The sequence below is a fragment of the Macaca fascicularis genome, chromosome 13 (assembly GCF_037993035.2).
Source record: "Macaca fascicularis isolate 582-1 chromosome 13, T2T-MFA8v1.1".
NCBI lineage: Eukaryota > Metazoa > Chordata > Mammalia > Primates > Cercopithecidae > Macaca > Macaca fascicularis.
Window position 1 is genome coordinate 76,054,103 of NC_088387.1, and position 21,890 is coordinate 76,075,992.

Below are 21,890 nucleotides of genomic sequence, written 5' to 3' on the forward strand. Positions count from 1 at the left end.
TAAGTAAATCTCACATTTATATTTCTTTCCAGGGAGTGGACACTGACTCTAGAAGAAATTAATTCCTTTCTCTGAAAAAAGCTAATTTGAATTCTGGACCCAAATAGGTCATGTGTATACAGTCTACTCCATTACTTGATTAAAATGTTGGAACATTACTGACAGAAGAATAACCAGTAGTTGGACTTCTAAGGCCCCTTTCAAATCTACAGTCTGAATTCAATGAATTCCTTTGTGTTTCCCTCTTAACTTAGTTGTCCTTGGTGTAGGACATCAAAGGTGAAAATAACCTGCTCATTTTCAGTCTGGCACTTAAGGAGCCTAGAAGTCAGCAGCACTCAATTCTAACAAGCAAAATGCTGAACGAACTACAAAATCAACAGCTCTTCCGAGATCCACCAAGTGAAGTGAAGTCCTAGAGCAAACTGAAACTGCTGCTCCCAAAATTAGACAGCCAGCCAGGCGAATACAGAGAATCACAACTTACTGAAGCAGAAATCTCTATAAGAACAATGCTGGGGTAGAAAAACTGTAACTGTAACTGACAAATGGGGGGCTCAGAGCAGACAAACCTGAGAGTCAAAAACTCTAAGTGGGACCCAGTCATTGAGTTGATAGACCTTTGTATGTTCAGTTGAGAGCTGTGCTCTTTAGGAGCTCAACTAGATTCTCATAGTAAATATGGAGAAAATCTCATGATTTTGGTGTGGGGGTTGGGGGTGGGGAACATGGGGAGAGAGCTATTTTTTTAAATAGGCCAGAGCACTCTGCTCTTCTTAACGAGGATTTCTCTTAGGAGAAACTATTTTATCAGAGCTTAAACGATTGAGGTTTTATCAGACCCTGACTGATCTGGGGGCAAGGAAATCCCCAACTCCAGCCCACTCTAGCCATCCTGTTCTGTCTAAGGCCAGGGGAGGACTGAACAGCACTTGTGAGGTTCACAGTTCAAAGGCACAAATTCATGAAAAGACCTAATCACAGGTCTATATAATACTTTCCCTCCCTCCACACCTCACTCACATTACTCACAGCCTATTTACTGGCAGTTCCTTTTACCCAGTACATAATGTCTGGCAAGCAAAATTGTAAGGCATCCTAAAAGGCAAAACAAACAAAAACAACAACAACAACAAAGCCCAGTTTGAAGTGACAAGGCAAACATCAGAACTAGACTCAGATACAGCAGGGACGCAGGAATTATCAGACTGGGAATTTAAAACAACTGTGATTAATATGCTAAGGGTTCTAATGGATAATGTCCACAGCATGTGAGAACAAATGGGTAATATAAGCAGAGAGACAGAAATGCCAAGAAAGAATCAGAAGAACTGCTAGAGATCAAAAACACTAACAGAATGAAGAAAGCTTCTGACGGGCTTGTTAGTAGTCTAGACATGGCTGAAGAAACAATATCTGAGCTTCAGGATATACCTATAGCAGCTTCAAAAATGAAAAAATAAAGAGAACAAAGACTGGAAAAAATATCCAAGGATTGGGTGAAACTACAAAAAGTGTAACATATGCATAAAGAGACTACCACTACAAGGAGAAAGAGAAAGGAACAGAACAAAATATTAATATTTGATACAATGAGGACAGAATTTCCCAGAATTAACGTCAGACACCAAACCAAACCACAGCTCCAGGAAGCTTGAAGAATGTCACACAGGATAAATGCCACAAACAAACAAACAAACAAAAAACAAAACAAAAAAACTATACCTAGGCATATAATTTCTAAACTACAGAAAATCAGTGATTTAAAAAATGCTGAAAGACGTCAAAGGAAAAAAAAAAAGTCTTACCTATAAAGGAGAAAAAATAAGAATTACTTCCAACCTCTCCTCAGAAACCATGCTAGCAGGAAGAGAATGAAGTTAAACATTCAAAATGTTGAGATAAAAACCCCACCGATCTAGAATCCTCTACCCTGCAATATTATCCTTCAAAAGCGAAGGAGAACTTAAAACTTCCTCAGACAAACAAAAATTGAAGGAATTTATGGGCAGTGATCTGCCTTGTAAATGTTAAAAGTAGTTCTTCAGAGAGAAGACAAATGATACAGCTCAGAAAGTTGGATCTACAAGAGAAAGAGCAGGTAAAGAAAGGTGAAGAAATAAGTGGAGGTAAAATAAAAACTTTTATTTTTATTCTTAATTAATTTAACAGCTAATAGTTTGCCCAAAATCATAATATTAACAATGTGCTGATTATGTGTAATTATAGTGTTTACATATATGCTAGGTATGCTTATGTGTAAGTGAAATAAATTATAGTAATGAGACAAGGATGGCAGGGAGGAATTAGGATAATTTTGTTATTATAAGGTACTTGTGCTGTCATGAAGCAGCACAATATTATTTGAAAGTAGATTTGGATTAGTCATAAATGCATACTGCAAACTCTACAGCAAGCACTAAAAAAAGTAAAAAAAAAAAGCATAATTGATATGCTAAGAAAGAAGAGAAATAGAATAGGATCATATTAAATGCTCAATTAAAACCACAAAAGGCAGCAAATGAGTGGAAGACAAACATAGAAACAAAGAACAAGGGCAACAAATAGAAGACAGTACCAAGTATAGTAGATATTAACACAACAACATTAATAATCAATAATCATTGACCTCAAATATCAATGGTCTAAATATACCAATTAAAAGACAAACTGTTAGAGTGGATCAAAAAAACCCAAGACACAACTAACTGTATGTTGTTCACAAGAAACCCACCTTAAAGACACATACAGACTAAAAGGAAAGACATAGAGTAAGATATACCATGCTAACACTAATCCCAAAAAAGCAGAAATAGCAAAATTAATTTGAGACCCAGCAGACTTCAGAGCAAGGAAAGTTATTAGGGATAAAAAGGTCAATTCTCAAAAAAGATGTAATTTTTAACATGTATGTATCTAAAAACAGAGCATCAAAATAAGTGAGGCAATAATTGATGGAACTACAAGGAGAAACAGATGCTGCTGCTATTATAGTTGGAGACTGCAACACTCCTTTATTCAAAAATAAACAGATCTAGCAGGCAGCAAATCAGAACATAGTTGAATCAACAGCAACATTAATCAACCGAATATAACTGACATCCATCAACAACTTCATTCAGTGACAGAATACACATTCTTCTCAAGACATGAAGCAATCATCAAGAAAGACCACATTTTGGGCCATAAGACACACCTTAACAAATTTAAAAGAATGGAAATCATACAATGTCGGCTTTCAGACCACAATGGAATTAACCTGGAAATCAATAACAGAAAGATAGTTCAAAAATTCCAAAATACTTGGAGATTAAACACATTGCTAAACAGCATATGACTGAGAAAAGAAATCTAAAGATAAATTTTAAAATATTTTGAATTAATGAAAATACAACTTATCTGCCGGGCATGGAGGCTTATGCCTGTAATCCCAGCACTTTGGGAGGCCAAGGCAGTCAGATCACTTTAGGTCAGGAGTTTGAGACCAGCCTGGCCAACATGGCAAAACCCCATCTCTACTAAAAATACAAAAATGAGCCAGGTGTGGTGGTGCATGCCTGCAATCCCAGCTATTTGGGAGGCTGAGGCAGGAGAATTGCTTGAACTCGGGAGGTAGAGGTTATAGTGAGCCAAGATCGTACCACTGCACTTCAGCCTGGGTGACAGAGTGACACTCTGTCTCAAAAAAAATAAATAAAATAAAATACAACTTATCAAAATTAGTGGGATACAGCAAAAGCAGTACTTCAAGGGAAGTACTTCAAAGGAAGTTTGAATGCATACATTAGGAAAAAGATTCTAAAAATCAATAATCTAAGCCTCTCTCTTAGCAAACTAGAAAAAGGAGACCAAAGTAGCTTACTTAAATCCAAAGTAAGCAGGAGAAAAGAAATAATAAGAATTTGAGCAAAAATCAATTGAATTAAAAACATAAAATCAATAGAGAAAAATCAACAACAAAAAGCTGGTTCTTTGAAAAGAACGATAGACTCAATAAGCCTCTAGTAATGCTAGTGAGAAAGAGAGAGAGAGAGAAGACACAAAGTATTAATATCAGAAATGAGAGGACATCATTATGGACCCCATGGGCATTAAAAGAATAAAGGAGTATTATAAAGAATATTAGCTGGGCGCGGTGGCTCAAGCCTGTAATCCCAGCACTTTGGGAGGCTGAGACGGGCGGATCACAAGGTCAGGAGATCGAGACCATCCTGGCTAACACGGTGAAACCCCGTCTCTACTAAAAAATACAAAAAGCTAGCCGGGCGAGGTGGCGGGCGCCTGTAGTCCCAGCTACTCGGGAGGCTGAGGCAGGAGAATGGCGTGAACCCGGGAGGCGGAGCTTGCAGTGAGCTGAGATCCGGCCACTGCACTCCAGCCCGGGTGACAGAGCGAGACTCCGTCTCAAAAAAAAAAAAAAAAAAAAAGAATATTATGCCTACACATTTGATAATCCACACAAAATGAGACTAATTCCTTAAAATACACAATCTGCCAAAACTTACACACAAAGACATACACAATAAATAGGCTTATCTTGTAAAGCAATAGAATCAATCATTAATAACCTTTCAAAACAGAAAGTACTAGGCCCAAATGGTGAATTCTACCAAACACTTAAGGAAGAAATTATATCAATTCTCTATAATCTCTTCTAGAAGAAAGAAACAGATGTAGTATATCCTAACTCATTTTATGAGGCCACCATTACCATAATATCAAAGCAAAGATATTATTTTAAAAACTACAGACCAATAGCTTTTATGAATATGAATGCAAAATCTTCAACAACAATCAGCAAATTGAATCCAACAATTTATAAAGAGAATTATACATCATGACCAAGTAGGATTTATCCCAGGCAAGCAAGGCTGGTTCAACATCTGAAAAATCAACTAATGTAATCAATTATGTCAATAGACTAAAGAAAGAAAAAAATCAAATAGTTCTAACAATAGATGTAGACAAAGCATTTGACAAAATCCAAATTTATTTATGATAAAATATCTCAGCAACCAAGGAATAGAAGGAGATTTCCTCAACTTAATGAACATCAACAAAACCCCTATAGCCAATATCATACTAAGATCAGGAACACAAAAAGGATGTTCCCTCTCACCACTCCTTTTCAACCCTATACTGGAAGTTCTAACTAATGCAGTAAGACAAGAAAAAGAAATAAAAAGTATACTGATTGGAAAGGAAGAAATAAAACTATAAAACTATCTTTGTTTGTCAATGATATGACTGTCTATGTAGAAAATCCAAAAGAATCAACAAAAAACTCCTGGAACCAATAATGATTATAGCCAGATTGAAGAATACAAAGTTAATATACAAAAGTCAATTGTTTTCCTATACACCAGCAATGAACAAATGGAATTTAAAAATTAAAAAAACCATCTATGTTATCATTCCCCCAAATGAAATATTTACATATAAATCTAACAAAATATGTACAAGATCTATATGAGTAGAACTACAAAACCCTTGTGAAAGAAATGAAGAACTAAATACATATAAAGATATACCATATTCATGGATAGAAAGACTCAGTATTTGTCAAGATGTCTTTCCAAACTAGATCTATATATTCAAAGCAACCTTAATCAAAATCCCAGCAAGTTATTTATGGATATCGACAAACTCATTCTAAAGTTTACATGGAGAAGCAAAAGACCGAGGCAAAAGACTAACACAATATTGAAGAAAAAGAACAAAGTCAGAAGACTGACACTACCCAATTTCAAGACTTACTAGAAAGCTGAAGTAATCAAGACAATGTGGGATTGGCAAAACATCAATGGAACAGACAAATAGATCAAAGCAACAGAACAGAGAGCCCAGAGCAGACCCGCGCAAACACAGCCAACTGATCTTTGACAAAAGGGCAAAGGCAATAAAATGGAGCAAAGATAGTTTTCAACAAATGGTGCTAGAAAAACTAGACATGCAAAACAGTGAATCTAGACACAAACCTTACAATCTTCACAAAAATGAATCCAAAATTGACTGTAGACCTAAATGCAAAAGGTAAAACTATGAAAGTCCTTGAAGATAATATAGAAGAAAATATAGGTAACCTTGGCTACAGAGATAACTTTCTTGATGCAACACCATGATGAATGGACATGATCTATGAAAGAAATAACTGATAAGCTGAACTTCATTAAAACAAAAAACTTTTGCTCTGTCCCCCACCTCCCCAAACCAAAACAAACAAACAAAACCAAACCAAACACTGCCAATAGAATAAGAAAAGTAACAGACTGGGAGAAAATATTTACAAAAGACATATATGATAATATATGCCTATAATATCCAATATAGGCAACAAACTCTTAAACTCAACAATAACAAAATGAATAACCCAATGGGCAAAAAGACTTGAGCATGCACCTCGCCAAAGAAGATATTCAGATGGTAAATAAGCATATGAGAAGATGCTCCACATCACATGTCTTAGGAAATTACAAATTAAAACAATAAGATACCACTACACACCTATTAAAATAGCCAAAATACAAAACACTGATAACACCCAATGCTATTTGGGATATGAAGCAACAGGAACTTTTTATTCTTTGCTGGTGGGAATGCACAGTGGTCTAGCCACTTTGGGAGACAGTTTGGCAGTTTCTTACAAAACTAAATATATCGTTACCATAAGATCCAGCAATTATATTACTGATATTTAACCAAATGAGGTGAAGAGTTATGTTCATATAAAAACCTGCACATGGATGTTTATAGCAGTTGTATTCATAATTGCCAAAACTTGAAAGCAAGCAAAATGTCCTTCAGTAGGTGAACGGATAAACTGTGGTATATCCAGACACTGAAATGTTATCCAGCCTTAAAAAGAACTGTTATCAACTGTGAAAAGACATAGCAGAACATTAAATGCATATTGCTAAGTGAAAGATGCCAATCTGAAAAGGCTACCCACTGTATCATTCCAACTTTAGGACATTCTGGAAAAGGTAAAACTATGAAAATGGTAAAAAGATTAGTGGTTACCAGGGGTTAGGAGAGAGGGAGGGATGAAGAAGCAGAGCATAGAGGATTTTTAGGGTAGTAAAACTATTCTGTAGGATACTATAATGGTAGATTCATGTCATTATACACTTGTATAACGTATAACAAAATAATGGAATGTACACCACCAAGGATGAGCCCTAACGTAAACTATGAACTTTGATGATGATGTGTCAATGAAGGTTCGTTGACCATTCACAAATATACCTCTCTGTTGCAGAATGCTGATGGTGAGGGAGGCTGTGCATGTGTGGAAGCAGAAGGTATGTGGAAAATCTTTATACCTTTGACCTATTTTGTGGGGAACCTAAAACTACTCTACTTTACTTTTTAGTAAAGTCTACTAAAAGTTTTTTAAAAACCAAAACTGTTCCTGCAGTGAAACCAGGCAGGATGAGCCGTCAGACCTCTGTAACGCTCTACATAACCCGGTCAGTGGTCTGGAGAGAGCCCCCCAACCCAGCCTGGAGAGTTCAACTGAGCTACTGAACCCAAGATGCCCACTGGGCTTAAGGTGGGGGTGGGGTGAGGTGGTGGCAGGGTGGCTTTCTCAGAGCAAAACAAACAAGAAAACTCCACCGCAGCCAGGCCATGGCACCGTCTTGACTAATGGGGTTATCACTAATAACTGATCCACGGGCTGATCAGAGACCAGGCAACAGTACTGTGCCTGGAATTCGGTCCCCACTACCCTGCCCCATTGCATCAGCTGCCCTTTGAGGCCCATTCACCTCACCTGCTCTGCCCACCAAACCCATGAAAGCTGTCTTCTGCCTCTTTGTGAGGTGACAGAGAGGAGAAAAAAAGAGCCAAATTGAGAATTTCTTGACAAGGGCAGCTAACTTGTCTACATAACTTGACCACTAGCGCCCTCTGGTGTTGAAATGCCAGACCTGTCTGTCCTGACAAAACAACTTGGGCTGGCAGGTCGGCAAAGGAGTTATCTTTTTTGGTTTTGGGTTTGAGGACTTTGCCTTTTATTTTTTAAAAGTCTGCTATTTCCCCTGAGCTATGCAGTCATCTGAATATGTAAAAAACAATCTCAATCACACATCAGTTAGCATGCACGATGTGAGACAGTGACTTTGAAAGTGCTTTGAAAAGTCTGGAATTGCGAGGGCAAAGGTGGTGAAGAAGGGGAGCTCTGGATACTTCGGGCAGCCACAACGGGAGCATGATGGGCTCCCGGAGGCTGCAGGTGTCACTGCGAGGCCACAGACCAGCAAAGGGCAGTGGTGTCCCTGCTGGAACCAAAAGAAACCTGAGAGGCATTCTCATTAAAGTGGCCAAATGAACCCCCGACCCCTGACAACACTACTGGGGAGCACCAAGGCCAAAGGCCGTGAGTCCTGGCTGCCAATCCACTCCCAGCCCTAGGCTGCCCTTTAAGGCTTCTCTTTCCAGAATGCCTCTCAGTGCTCATTTTCACTGGTTTCATTAGGATGAAGTTGTACCAGGAAGAAATAGATCTGCTTTGCCAGGGGCTCTTAGGAAAAGAGAAGCACCCTTCTACTACTACCCAGCTATTCACCACACATTTGTTGAGGACTTACTATGTGCTGGGTGGTGCAGCAGCAGCAGTGCTTTCTGGGGACATGCTGGGGTTCAGGCATTCTGGCTTTCACCTTCTATTACACAACCTACCATCCTTTGGAGAGACTTGGTTTCCATGTTTCCACCCTTTTTACAGCTGAGATTGAAGCAAAAGGCTGGCCAGGCTCCTGGGAATTCCTCCAAAGCAAGCAGACAACCTTCTGGGAACGGCGACAAAGCCACGCCTATGGAGGGGCCCAGGTCCATGTCTGCTGCAGGAATTTCTTTATGTTGGGGCAATTTGGCCCTTGAGGGTGAGCCAGGGCAATGGTTTGATTTCATAACAGGTTCCAGTCATGCCACACTCAGAGACAGAGAGCAAATATTTGCAAATGGGAAATCATGTGCTTGTGCAATGGAAGTTGGCAGGGGTGTGAGAGCGAACAACCACAAAGTCCCAGGCAGAAGAGGAGAAAGGAGGTAAGAGGGATGGCCCCCTGGGGTCATGCTGGGCCAAATGTCATCACCAGAAAGAGATTTCGGAGTCCTGATCACACCAGAACCGTGACTCAGAGCTTTCCTGGGACCACAGTCGGCCGCTTGTCTGCTACCCAGCATTCCTCAGATCGGAGCTCAGACTGAATCTTCAGCCAATCTGCCACGTGTGCAGGAGACATTCTCATGGTCCCCAGGCATTGTGGATGCTACTGCAAAGGATTCTGAGTCAACCAAAGCACTCCTGTGGCATTCCTTCTCCCTGCCCCCCTTTCCAGGCCCTCTCTTGCCTGTAAATTGCTTACACTTATTTCTGACTCATTGCCTGAATTATGGCCTATTATTTAACTTACTATGTTCAATGACCAAGTACAGTGCAAGTTTCTAGAGAACTAAAGTAATGTTTTATCTCCAGGTTCGCTGCGACACCCTGCACAAATCAGGACACCACGCTTTTCAGTTATTCTAACTCTACGGAAAGTAGAGTGGCATAAATGACACCTCTCAGACCAGACCCAACAGATAACAAGGAACTAGAATCCCAAGCTCACTATGCAAGCCACACAAATTAAATGTCAATGAAAAGGAAGGTAAAGCAGTCCATTAACATGGCTTGACTTTAAAGCAGACAACAAGTAAAAGTGCCCTTATGTAATTCCCTGCTTGTATAATTCAACCACAAAAAGACAAGGGCTTAAAGTGACTGTTCAACTTCTAGGGGCCTTTCTTTCATAATTATCCACACTTATGCATAAAGAGGCATGTATGAGGATGTCTGCGTATATTAAAATAGCAACGACACAGAAACCAGTAAACATCCATCAAGAGGGCAACATTTTAAATAATCTATGGAACATCCACAATGTGGACTCTTAGGCAGTCATTAGGAGTAAAGTAGACGTCTGTGCACTGCCTTGGAAATACTCCAAGACATACTGTAGAAAAGCAAATTATATAACTATGCATGGGGGGTTGAATTAACAAATATTTATTGGGTGTCGGTGTGCAGGCAATGTTCTAGATGCTGGGTAAACAGAAAACAAAACAGACAAAAAAAAAAATCTCTGTCCTCATGGACCTTGTATTTGGATTAGGAGAGATAGAAATGAACATGATAAGGTCTGGCACGGTGGCTCATGCCTGTAATCCCAGCACTTTGGAAGGCCAAGGTAGGCGGATCACTTGAGGTTGGGAGCTCAGGACCACCCTGGCCAACATGATGAAACCCTGTCTCTACTAAAAATGTAAAAATTAGCTGGGCGTGGTGGTGGGTGCCTGTAATGCTAGCTACTTGGGAGGCTGAGGCAGAAAGATCGCTTGAACCCAGGAGGCAGAGGTTGCAGTGAGCTGAGATCACACCACTGCACTCCAGCCTGAGTGACAAAGTGAGACTCTGTCTCACAAAAAAAAAGAAAGAGAGAGAAAGAGAGAGAAAGAAAGAAAGAAAGAAAGAGAAAGAAAAAGAAAGAAAAGAGAAAGAAAGGAAGAAAGAAAGGAAGAAGGAAAGAAAGAAACAGAGAGAGAAAGAAAAAAAGGAAGAAAGAAAGAGGAAGGAAGGAAGGAAGGAAGGAAGAAAAAAAAGAGAAAGAAATTAACATTATATAAGTAATTTAGACTGGGTGCGGTGGCTCACGCCTGTAATTCCAGTACTTTGGAAGGCTGAGGTGGGCAGATCACTTGAGGTCAGGAGTTTGAGACCAGCCTGGCCAACATGGTGAAACTCCGTCTCTACTAAAAATACAAAAATTAGCCTGGTGTGGTGGCTCACACCTATAATCCCAGCTAGTCAGGAGGCTGAGGAAGGAGAATCGCTTAAACCTGGGAGGTGAAAGTTGCAGTGAGCTGAGAGCTGAGATCACATCACTGCACTCCAGCCTGGGCAACAGAGCGAGACTCCGTCTCAAAAAAAAAAAAAAAAAAAAAAAAAGCAATTTAGAATATTAGAAGATAAGTGCTAAGTTAGAAAAAAAAATCAGAGGAAGTAAGAGATGAGAGATGAGAGCTTGAGAGCTACCCAGTGGTCAGGGTAGACCCCACAGACAAGATGATTGCATTTGTGAGGAGGTGAAGGGGATGTGGATGGGGAGGTGCAGGTGTGCCAGGCAGCCCCTAAGCTGCCTCCTGATTGCCCCTGCCTCCTGGTGTTCATGCCTTTATGTAACTCCCTCTCTTGGAGAGGATTGGACATAGTGATTCTCTTCTAATGAACGGAAAACATCAAAAGTGACGAGAAGTCCCATTGGCTTGTGTCTAGGGCATCTTCTCTCACTTTCTTGTCTCCATGTGGAGAGGCCATATGGCAGAGAACTGATGTCTCCAGTCAATGGCCATGTGGGCGAGCTTCTTGCAGTTGGGTTTTCAGATGAGACAACAGCCCCAGCTCTCAGCTTGACTGAAACCTCATGAAGAGTCAGATGCACCCAGCTAAGCTCCATCCGGATTTCTGACCAGAGGAAACTCTGAGAAAATAAGCATTGGTTGTTTTACACCACTACGTCCCGGGATCATTTGTTATGTAGCAATAGATTCTAACACAGTGTGTGTGAGTATCCAGGCAGCAAAGATACACAAAAAGCCTGAGAGGACCCATAGCACATTTTTAGAAGTCTGAGGATGAAAGTGGAAAGAGAATACAAAGAAAGCCTTTAATATATTTAATATATATCTAACTTCAGTCTCGCTTGGATCTTTGACAGTAAGAACAGTGAGAATGTATTTATGTATTGTGCTCCTTATAATTCTAAAAATAAAAGTTGAAGTTACGACAAGGGGCCTAGCTGTTAAAAAATAGTAAAGGACTGACATTTTCAGAAATGTTGAAAATTAAAAATTATTCTTCATGTTTTTAGTGTTTTTAAGTATCCAAAATACTTTTTTTTTAAAACAAGGAAAGGAAGGAAGGAGGGAGACAGGCAGGCCTTTCTTTTATCTTTATGGCTCTGCACAGTCACCCCAAGGTATGTGGCTAACATCACTCCATTTTTATTATTTTTATTACTGTCCTCAGCAGGGCAGAGGGCAGTTGAGGTTAAAAGCCAAGGGTACCAAGCTAGGCTGACCTGCTTGCCATCCCCCAGTTAGGCAGTACCCAAACCAGGACAGCTCCTCCAAATCCTAGCCTGTGATCTCTTCAGGCCACCACTCCTGTTTACTACTTACTGGAGAGGAGGGGACACCCTGTCCCCTTGGCCCCTGAAAACAGCCGCAGATCAGAGCAGTTATTAAGATGTGTGTCGGAGAGAGGCAGGAGCGAGGAAGAAGATTCTTTAGGAATCTCCAGGCCAGGCCTTCGTGGAGTATACCTTCCTCCCTGTGCCTCGTCCCCTGTCCTGGAGGACTGCAGGTGCAGAGCATTCACCCCAGATGGGGATGAGAAAAGCAGGGCTTTCACTTCCACAGGCCCCCGCAGGCCTGACTGCAGGCTCCGTCAGGAGGTCTGGCTTTCCTGTGAAGTTGCCCCTTGGTGCCGGATGACTTCAGAGCAGCTGTGCTGAGACATGAGTGTGGGGGATGGGACGGGGGCAGGTGAGAACTGGATCTTCTCTAGAGAAGGAAACTGCAATCAAAGGATATTGGGCATCTCTGCCTCCAGGGGGCACTGACTCCATGCGTCAGTGGGAAAATAAAACACAGGTGGAAAAGGGCCCCAGAGAGGCCCGCGGTGCTAGTGAACCTGAGACTGGAGAAAGCAGCACCATTCCAACCAAGTGCAGAATGAAAAGGCTCCAAACGCCCGAGACTAGTGATGCTGCTCCTGGAACCTGGGAAGCTCATTTCTGGACTGTTTAATAATGGTTGAAGGGCTCAGACAGACCCATGAATGAGTCTGGAGAGACTCAGACACGGCAGGCATTTGAGTCACAAAATGCAAGAAAGAAATGAACTATTTTGCCTGCTCACTTTGTGCCAGTGATTTTCTGCCCTCGGTTAAGGATCTCAGTTACCCAGTGATCGTGTGAGCATCCTTCAAAGATCTGGCCCCTCTGTGGTTGTGGGCAGGAAAAGGACAGCCCCAAGGGCTGAGTGCACCCACAGGTCCTGGTTGTATGCCCTGTGTGCACCCATTCTCTCCAGTCTTCCATTTCCTTGTCAGTAAAAGCAGACATAATTATGTTCCCTCTACCTGGCTGACAAAGCGACAGTGCCTGGAAGGGTATACACACAATGCTTGAACCTGTGTGGCTCAGACAATTTTAGACCGGAGAAAGAGTGACTAGGACGGTATCACGGATCCTTCCTCGTAGACTCAGGCTCTGAAGAAACCTGGTTTGCTGAAAATACTGGAATCTATTTCTGGGAATGGGAACGGGAATGGCAAAAATGCTGAATCCACAGGGCAGCAGGCCAAATAGATGATTTCCAGCCAGGACCAGGGGACCAGGGCTCCAGCCCAGGAGGCCCTGCTAGCATGGTCCAGCAAGAGAGAAAGCCTGGCTGAGTCTTCCTAAGCAGGAGAGGGTGGCATAGAGTACCTACCAGAGTCAGGAACGGAGCCAGGCTGCCTGGGCGCAAGAGCCAGCTTTGTAGGGACTTGCTTAGGGATGCTTGCAAGTCACTAAGTCTTGATTTCTTTTTCTTACTAATCATAGTAGCAGAACCAGGCTTAGACCTGGGCACAAGCAGTCCCTGCCTTGGGCCCATGCTGGCCTCTTCTGGCCATGACCCCTCTCCACAGGGTAAGGAGTCTACAGGGCCAAGAAGACTTAAGGTGGAAGAAGGATCTAAAGAGGTAAGTGGAAGCAGGTGATTTTCCAGGGCCATCCAACTACTCTGTATGATACTATCATGGTAGATACCGAGCACTGTCCATTCGTCCAAACCCACAGAATGCCCAACACCATGAGTGAATCCCAAGGTGAAACACAGACTGTGAGTGACAATGATGTCTGCAGTGCAGGTTCCGTGGCTGCTCTGCTGGGGATGCTGGTGGTGGGAGGCTGTGTGTGCTGGGGGGCACATAATACGGGGACTCTCTGTACTTTCTGCTCAATTTTGCTGTGAACCTAAAAATGCTCTTAAAAAAAATAAAGTCTCTTAATTAAAGAGAGAGAAAGACAAAGAGGGAGGGAGAAGGAGAAGGAGAGGGTCACAGGAGAACAGCAGCAATGGTAAAAAAAAAAAAAAAAAAAAGGCCAAGTAATAACATCAGAGCCGCAGGAGAGTAAAAGTCTGCACACTTTGGCTGGGGAGCTTCAGGTCTGAGCCTTCGTCTTCTAGCCCTTATGTGGCCTGAGTCCCTCCGGGTTCCTCGGCTCCCATGGACAGACACCCTTGCTCCAGGCATCCTAATTCTGCCCCTTCTTCCCTTGAGCAGGGGCAAGAGCATTTCCTGCCCAATGACAGCTGAATACACTGTCCCTGCCCCTCCTTCTTCCAGGGTCATCGGGGACCCACAGCCCTAACAGTGACGTCTGGGTGTCTGAGCTGCTTTCTTAAAATATCAATATTTATGATGATGGTATCTTCATTTAGGTTCCCTAGATAGATCAATAATTAATATATTTACAACAAAACCAGACATCAGCTCATCAGGGTTCCCTCCAAAGCAGGCCCTGCTTCCCAGCAACCACACTCATCTTTCCAAAAGCACATCGCTCCTCTGCTAGACACTCGAGATTCCTGCCCCCTCCCTTCTTCCTCTTCTGCTCTCTTCATCTCACCTAAAGGATTACAGGCAGGCCCCGTTTTGTTCAGGGTCACACGCTAGAAACAATATTCCAACAGGGAAGTGGAATGGCTCCGCCCCCGCCTCCAGGGGTGCTGGGAAGCTCACAGGATGCTGGGTGTGTCCACAGTCAGCACCTCCTCATGTCCAGTGGCTGGACTGTGTTCTGTCCCCACAATTGCTATTTCCAGCCCTCACCACCCTCTTTGTGCCTCTCACACCCCCACTTCTCCCTCCTACTTCAAAAAAGACTTCCTATTTCAGAAAATAAGGGGAATCTCCTTGCAATGCCCTCAACAGATTCAAAACTTAAATGATGACTTTGTCCACTCACCTCTTCCTGGATTTCTATCCCTGACACCCAAGATTCATCTGTGCCCATGCCTGGTGGCCAGGCTTGCCCTCCATCTGGGGAAGACGGTGTCCATCATTCTCCCCAAGGCCCGTCCCCATTCCCCTCCCCTTCCCTGCTGTATCAACCGCCAGTCCCCTCTCCCTCCTGCCTCACCCATCTCTCCTTTGCCACTGACTTTTTCCTGACTAAAACATTCTGAAAAAACATCTCCCTCTATTTTCACTTTACCCTACAGCACTTGGGCTCCATCCCACTGTCCCACTAAGAGAGCTCCTACTCATGGTGTTATCTTTGACTTTTTTCTCTTCATACTCAATGTGCTTACCCTGGAGAATGACATTGACTTTATAGCTTTAATTGCTTAGATACTGACAAAACTCACATTTAAATGTTCAATCTAGACCTATTCCCCAAGTGTCAGTGAGAATGTCCAACAGGTGGGCAGCTTCATGTCCATTTGCCACGGGCACCTCAAGTTAAGGTGTCCCCAACTCAGGCTCTATTTCTACCTCCAACCTTGTCCTCCCTTTTGTATCCCCAACTCAGTGAATGCTATCACTGCCCTCCCAGATGCTTCTGGTCACTACATTCAATAAATCACTCCTCCTTGATATTTTAAAGTCATTCTCCTCTTTATTCCCACTGCAGCCCTGATCTTATTTCCAATTCTCATAGTTTCTCATTGGGATCCCTTCAATGACCAATTTGTTATATCCTCGGTTTATTTTCTTATACTTTACTTATTCTTCTAACTTTTCTACAATGGGAATTTATTAATAATACATTCCACACAAACAATAAAACACTATTTTAAAATAATATCCATGCAATATCCCTGCCTAGTAGTTCACAGTTGCCCAACTCTGCCAGCAGGCTGGACCGGCTTATAAAACTGGACACACTCCTCAGGCCACCAGAATACATTTCTACCTCCCTGTGTTATGTGCTGCTCCCTGTGCCACTTAGCATCATCATCTGAGCGCACTGTTTGCAGGTGGCACGGCAGGAAACAGGAAGGTACCCAGGATGCAAGAGTCAAGGTTCAAATCCTACTTCTGCTAATAAGTTGTGTGATGTGAGCAAGTTGCTTAGTCTCTGAGCCTCTGTTTCCTCACCAGGGCCATGGGGATAAAATCCCCTATGTCCCAAGCCAGTGACGAATCAGCAAGCTATCGTATGTGACAAGGTTACATACGATACATACGATACATAGGATACATACGATGGCTCTTTCAGAGTAAGCACTGAGCCATGGACCATGCAAGAAAAGCCCCAATTCACAGCTGTCACTTTCTTCATGGCCTAACTCCAAAAATATTACTTTCCTTCTGCTCTGATGTATCTTTCCTTAAATTATTATGCTTTTGTAGACTCATCTTGTCTCCCCAGACTGTAAGTGATCTTAAGGCGTGGGGTTCGCCCTCCTCCTTCCTCGGTGTTTCCCTCCACCCAGTCCTGGATGGTCTCTGCCCAGAGACTGCCTGCCAAATGCACAGAGTTACTAATGCAGGATTAACGAAGGCTTGTGCTCAGTTCTTGGCCAAATCTGAAATTTACTTTCTAGGCTATGAGAACAGACAAGGGTGTTTTATAAAGCAGGGATGGGGGTAGGCAGCGGGGAAGGGGACATGCAGGGGCTGAGGGCGGGGCAGGGAGCAACTTACCTTTACACTGCAAACCCTGCCGCAAGAGGCCCCAGAGGAGGGACCCACAGTGATCGCAGAAGGTGGGGACCTTGTAGTTGTGGATACCGAACTTGTGGGGCATGTTGACGCTGAACCGCTGGGAGCCCACCTGCAGGGATGGCAAGACACAGGGTCACGACCGAGCTCCTCCGTGTCCCAGAGGGCTTGTCATCAGAACTCTTGCAGAACTTCTTTCCGAGAGAGCATGTGTCATTGTAGGTGGCAGGCCCTAGCTTGGCTCTGAAAGCTGCCCTGAGGTGAAAAGAGCCCCATCCTGCCCCGGCCTTGGCTCCTGATGCTCTTAACTCATTGTTGGCTGCTCCATTTCACTGTGCAAGACCAGGCCTGCTCCCCAACATGGTCCCCTCCAGGACTTCAGGACTTCAAGCAATCACAGTACAGTGTCCTCAATGAGTACCTCAGGCCAGCTGCAGTGGATCATACCTATAATCCCAGCACTTTGGGAGGCTGAGGTAGGCGGACCACCTGAGGTCAGGAGTTCAAGATCAGCCTGGTCAACATGGTGAAACCCCGTTTCTACTAAAAAGACAAAAATTAGCCGGGTGTGGTGGTGCCGCCTGTAATCCCAGCTACTCGGAAGGCTGAGGCAGGAGAATTGCGTGAACCCAGGAGGCAGAGGTTGCAGTGAGCCAAGATCGTACCACTGCACTCCAACCTGGGTGACAGAGCAAGACTCTGTCTCCAAAAAAAGAAAAAAAAAATTTGCACCTTCAATACTGCTGTGTGCCTGGAAGACCCACCGAGGCAAAAAGCCTCTAGGGAGCTCAATGGTGAACATGGGATTCTGTGCAGCAGCGTAGAAACCCTGCACAATGTTGTGGAACACGGGATTCTGTGCAGCAGCGTGGAAACCCTGCACAATGTTGTGGAACACAGGATTCTGTGCAGCAGTGTGTAAACCCTGCACAATGTTGTGGAAACTATGGATCAGTTAGGACAGACAACAATTAGGAGGAAGATGGCTAATACAGCGTGGTGAACACTAAGAATGCTCAGGTCTCAGCGCTGACCACACACCAGGCACCATTATCTCAGCTAAACCTCACCACCACCCTACAGGGCAGAGGTCCATGATTGCCCCAACTTCACAGAAGAGGAAATGAAGGCACAGCAGGATCAAGAAAGATGCCTATAAACTGACAAGAAACAAACACGGGCTTCCATCCCCATGAATCTGCATTCAGACCCCAGGCTTTTTAACTACTATGCTGCCTCCTACTGATGATTTAAAAGGGGTAAAGAGATGGTGGCAAGACAGAAGGGGAAGGAAGAGGAACAGAAGTCTAGGTGTATGATCGGGGGCCTGGGTCTGCCATGACCCACTCATGAGTCTCAGGCAGGTTTACTGACTTCTCGGAGCCTTGGATTTCTCAGGTGGCAAATAAGGATGCCCCCCCCACCCCATCCCACCCAGTGCCACAGGATGGCGGGGTCAATGAGACCGCAGGGTTGGAAGAGGCTAGAAGCATAACACATTTCATGGAAGCAAGGGTCTGCTGGGCTACTTTTCTGGGTCATTTCTGCCCCTCCACAGTGCTACCCTCCATCTGTGTCTCTAGTGGAGCAGCTGCACCCCCAGCCCATCTCAGAATCGGCAGGAGACCATCACCCAAGACATCCATGGGCTGGGGATGTCTTGCTACCCCGGGGATTAGGAAGTGGCTGACATGTGGCAAAGCTGGGCCTCAGCTCCCTAGCTGACTCATGAAGGAAAGGCCCCCATGGGGGACTAATGAGGGGGGACATGAGAGCTGGAAAGGGAGCTCGACTTGAATACAAGCGTGAAGATAAGTTCCCTAGCACCCAGTTCCAAGGAATGGCTGATCCTTCCATTGGGCCAAGATTTCACTGATCCCTACTGACATGGATGGTCTACCACTTAGGGTCTTGCCTGGGAACAAGAATGTCAGCTCTACTGAAAACAACTGTACTCACCCATCCTTAGATGCGTAGCTTAGGTGTGCCTGTGAATGTAGACTTGTTGCCTCTGCCATGGTCTCTCTCACTGCTAAGGAAGTATGAGATTACTGTGCCCACTCTATTCCTACACAAACCCTGAAGGCATGGTGGCCCTATACTGAGAATACAATCTTGGTCTCTTAGGAATCACCTCATAGGGGTATGAATGACAGACTAAGGTGAAAAAGTGGGGAAGTTGTCCCAGGTGGCCAAGAAATTCAGTGTGGGGGTGGAAAGAGCTACATGACCCTCAGCTGGGACCACTTAAAACTCTAAGGTATCAGAGAACAGAGGGAGGAGGATGAAGGAGCCCACACAAGAGCATGCCACAGCATCAGACCGACCGAGAGGCCAACACAAAGACGGCACGCATGCAGGGGGACATGTCACACGTGTGCTTGCTGAGGAGGACACAGATACAATGGGGTGAGTAAGATTCACAGAGACAACATGGAGAGGAAGAAAACGGCAGGAAGAATTGTGAGATTCAAGAAGAAAAAGGTGACACCTATCAGTGGAGATAGAGCATTGTTTGGTTACCACACCTGGAAGTGCAGGCAGGGTGTGAGTCCACCACATGCTAAGACACACAGACATGAGACGGGGGTGGACCAGAGTGTTCATGGTGCAGAACACCCAAGAAGCCCATCACCAGAGCACCTTTTAATAGGAAGGAGGGCATTGAAAGCATGGTGTTTAGGGCTACATGTGTTTGTGGCGTGTATGATGTGTGTATGCACAGGCATCAGACTAAAGGTGGTTACACAAAAGAATGAACTCAAAGTTTTGTCCCTAACAGCTCAGTAACCCGGCAGAGGGCACGCCCATGACCCTGAGGGGCCAGATATGCTGACACTAAAGGAGACTGGCCTCGGGAAGCACAAGATGGTGGCGGGGAGAGCCAGGACTGGCAGTCAACTCTGCCAAGCTAAGAAACCCAGAGCCTCCCTCTCTCAGTCCCTGGCAATTTGTCCCTGGTGGTACATGCCAAGTTTGGGAACACACTTCACTGGAGACTTCTTCTCACTGCTCAATATGCCAGGAAAGACAGTCAGAAGAACTGGGTCGCAGATCAAGCTGGGTTCTGAACATTTCAAATCTCAATGCTTTAACGTGCATGGCATAGACTCCTATGGGACCTTTCCCTCCAAAAAGTGCAGATGAGCTTTAGAGTCCTGCAGAGTCAGAGACCTGCAGGTGATGAGACTGAGATCCTTGAGGGAACGATTAGTGTACTCCTCTTTGCTTCCATGGGACACAGCATAGCGCCTGTCACACAGGACATACCCAATAAAAGCTCAATGGAATGTCCATAGGAAGGAAATAAGGCAGACAACAAGCAAGCCATCTCTTTCATTTCCCTGTGAAAACAACAATGATGTACTGGGGTCATGATCCTAGACCAGGAGTCAGGAGGCGCAGGCACTGGCTTGCAGTTTTAACCACAAGAGAGCCCCTGCAAACAACGTTGGTGCTCTGGGCTCAGACTACCCTTCACGGACATGGAAGGCTCAGTCTAAGCCTTGTCCTTTGCTGCTTTCCCGAGACAGTATGAAAGCAGAAGAAGAGAGAAGATGGGAAATGCCTGAAATGCCAGGATGCTATTTGACTGAATTATTAAGGAGCAGGCAGAAGGTCTCTGTAAGTCAGTCCCGTTGGAAGTCAAATTGTGGACCAGCTGATTATAAACCTACCCAGGGCCTTTCTCTCTAACCCCCAATTATAATAGCCTATGACTACACAGAATTTATTTCCCCTAGAATTAAGAGCATGCTTTTGAAATCAAGTGTTCTGATAATACCTACATCCACATTCACAACTGTCATCTTCCTCAAAAAGGTTTTTTAATCTATCAGTGGGACTATAATTCTCCTAATTGCTCAGTTAGGAGAACCTAGCTTCACTGTTGCATTTTTCTGCTTCCTTACCTCTACCAAACTAGGCAATCGGATGCTAGTTTCTAAGATGAAGAGACAACACATAGTGCAGTGGTCAAGGGCTCAGGCTTTAGAACAAACTGCCTGGGTTTGAATGTGGCTCTTAGCTGTGTGATTTGGGGCAGGTTAATTTTACTCTCTGTGCTTCTATTCTGTTGTAAAATGAAGATAATAACGTCTACCTCATTAAGCTTACTATGCGGTTAAATAATGTATGTTAAAGTACTTCAATCAGGGCATGGTAAGTGCCCAGTGAATGCTGACTATTTTTATTGCTGTGGTTATTGCCACCTCCTAAGTATTCCTTGGGCTTGTTCATTCCACACCATTCCCCCATCAGCTCATTAAACATAAGGTTCCTGCTTGTGTTTCTATTACTGTTTATTACCTGTGAGGAGCTAGTGACACATCGGTTAGCCACTTTAGTTCTGATGAGATGATGAAATAAAAGAATTCATATTTTTCTTGTGGGCTTGAGCGCTGGGCTCACACTGTACTTGGCATAACATCCAAGGGGATAGAACTAACTTGGACCTGTGCTCATCCTGCGGATGGTGTCTCATGCCGGAAGACTGCGGACAGCTCCCTTTGTTTTTTATCAACACAATGAAATGACAGGGTCTCAAGGCAGAGAAGGTTTTCTTGGGAACCACAGAAGAGGCGGTGAAGGGAGGGGCTGGCAGTGAAGAAGCCCAGAATTTCTGTGTCACACTTACCTGGTCGGGGGTCTCCTGCTTCTTTAACCCAGCACACTTGGTGATGATGAGCTCATGGCACCGCTTGTGGACCACACAGGTGCAAACTGCAAATAGCAAAGACAGGAACACTGAGCGACACTCGGGGAAGGGAGTATCCCTCCCAGGATCTATTCAGGGCTTGGTGGAGGGACAAGGGGGGCCAGGCCCCTTCTGCCACTGAGTCTTAATTTAACACCCTCCTGAAAGTCTTTCATGCAGCTATTTCTAAACACTGTGCCATCAGAGCCATCAGAGTTTCCTAAATGCTCCAGAGAGCAAGGTAACATTTATATTCAAAGGACATCAGCAGTTTTCTCCAGTTCAGGGAGTACTGATCAATTTTTTCACTTCAATATGCCAAGGTCAGGGAAAAACTTCCTTCCCGCCCTCCCATGGAGCATTGCCTGTTAGAGGTGTTGTAGTGGCCTCGCGCCCCACTCGGGACCATGCAGGGTGGCTGATGCG

The 21,890-nt window shown here is 44.0% G+C and overlaps 1 protein-coding gene across 2 annotated transcripts in view; it reads right to left on the bottom strand.

Annotated features, from left to right (window-relative positions):
- PRKCE (protein kinase C epsilon) overlaps positions 1 to 21,890 on the bottom strand; it is a 540,751-nt gene that overhangs the window by 189,204 nt on the left and 329,657 nt on the right. For both annotated transcript variants that reach the window (XM_005575968.4, XM_005575969.5), the window contains exons 5-6: positions 21,405 to 21,490; positions 16,751 to 16,880 (exon numbers count right to left, since the gene is read on the bottom strand). In XM_005575968.4, the coding sequence (XP_005576025.1) occupies positions 16,751 to 16,880; positions 21,405 to 21,490 (216 nt within the window). The remainder of the gene's footprint in view (positions 1 to 16,750; positions 16,881 to 21,404; positions 21,491 to 21,890) is intronic.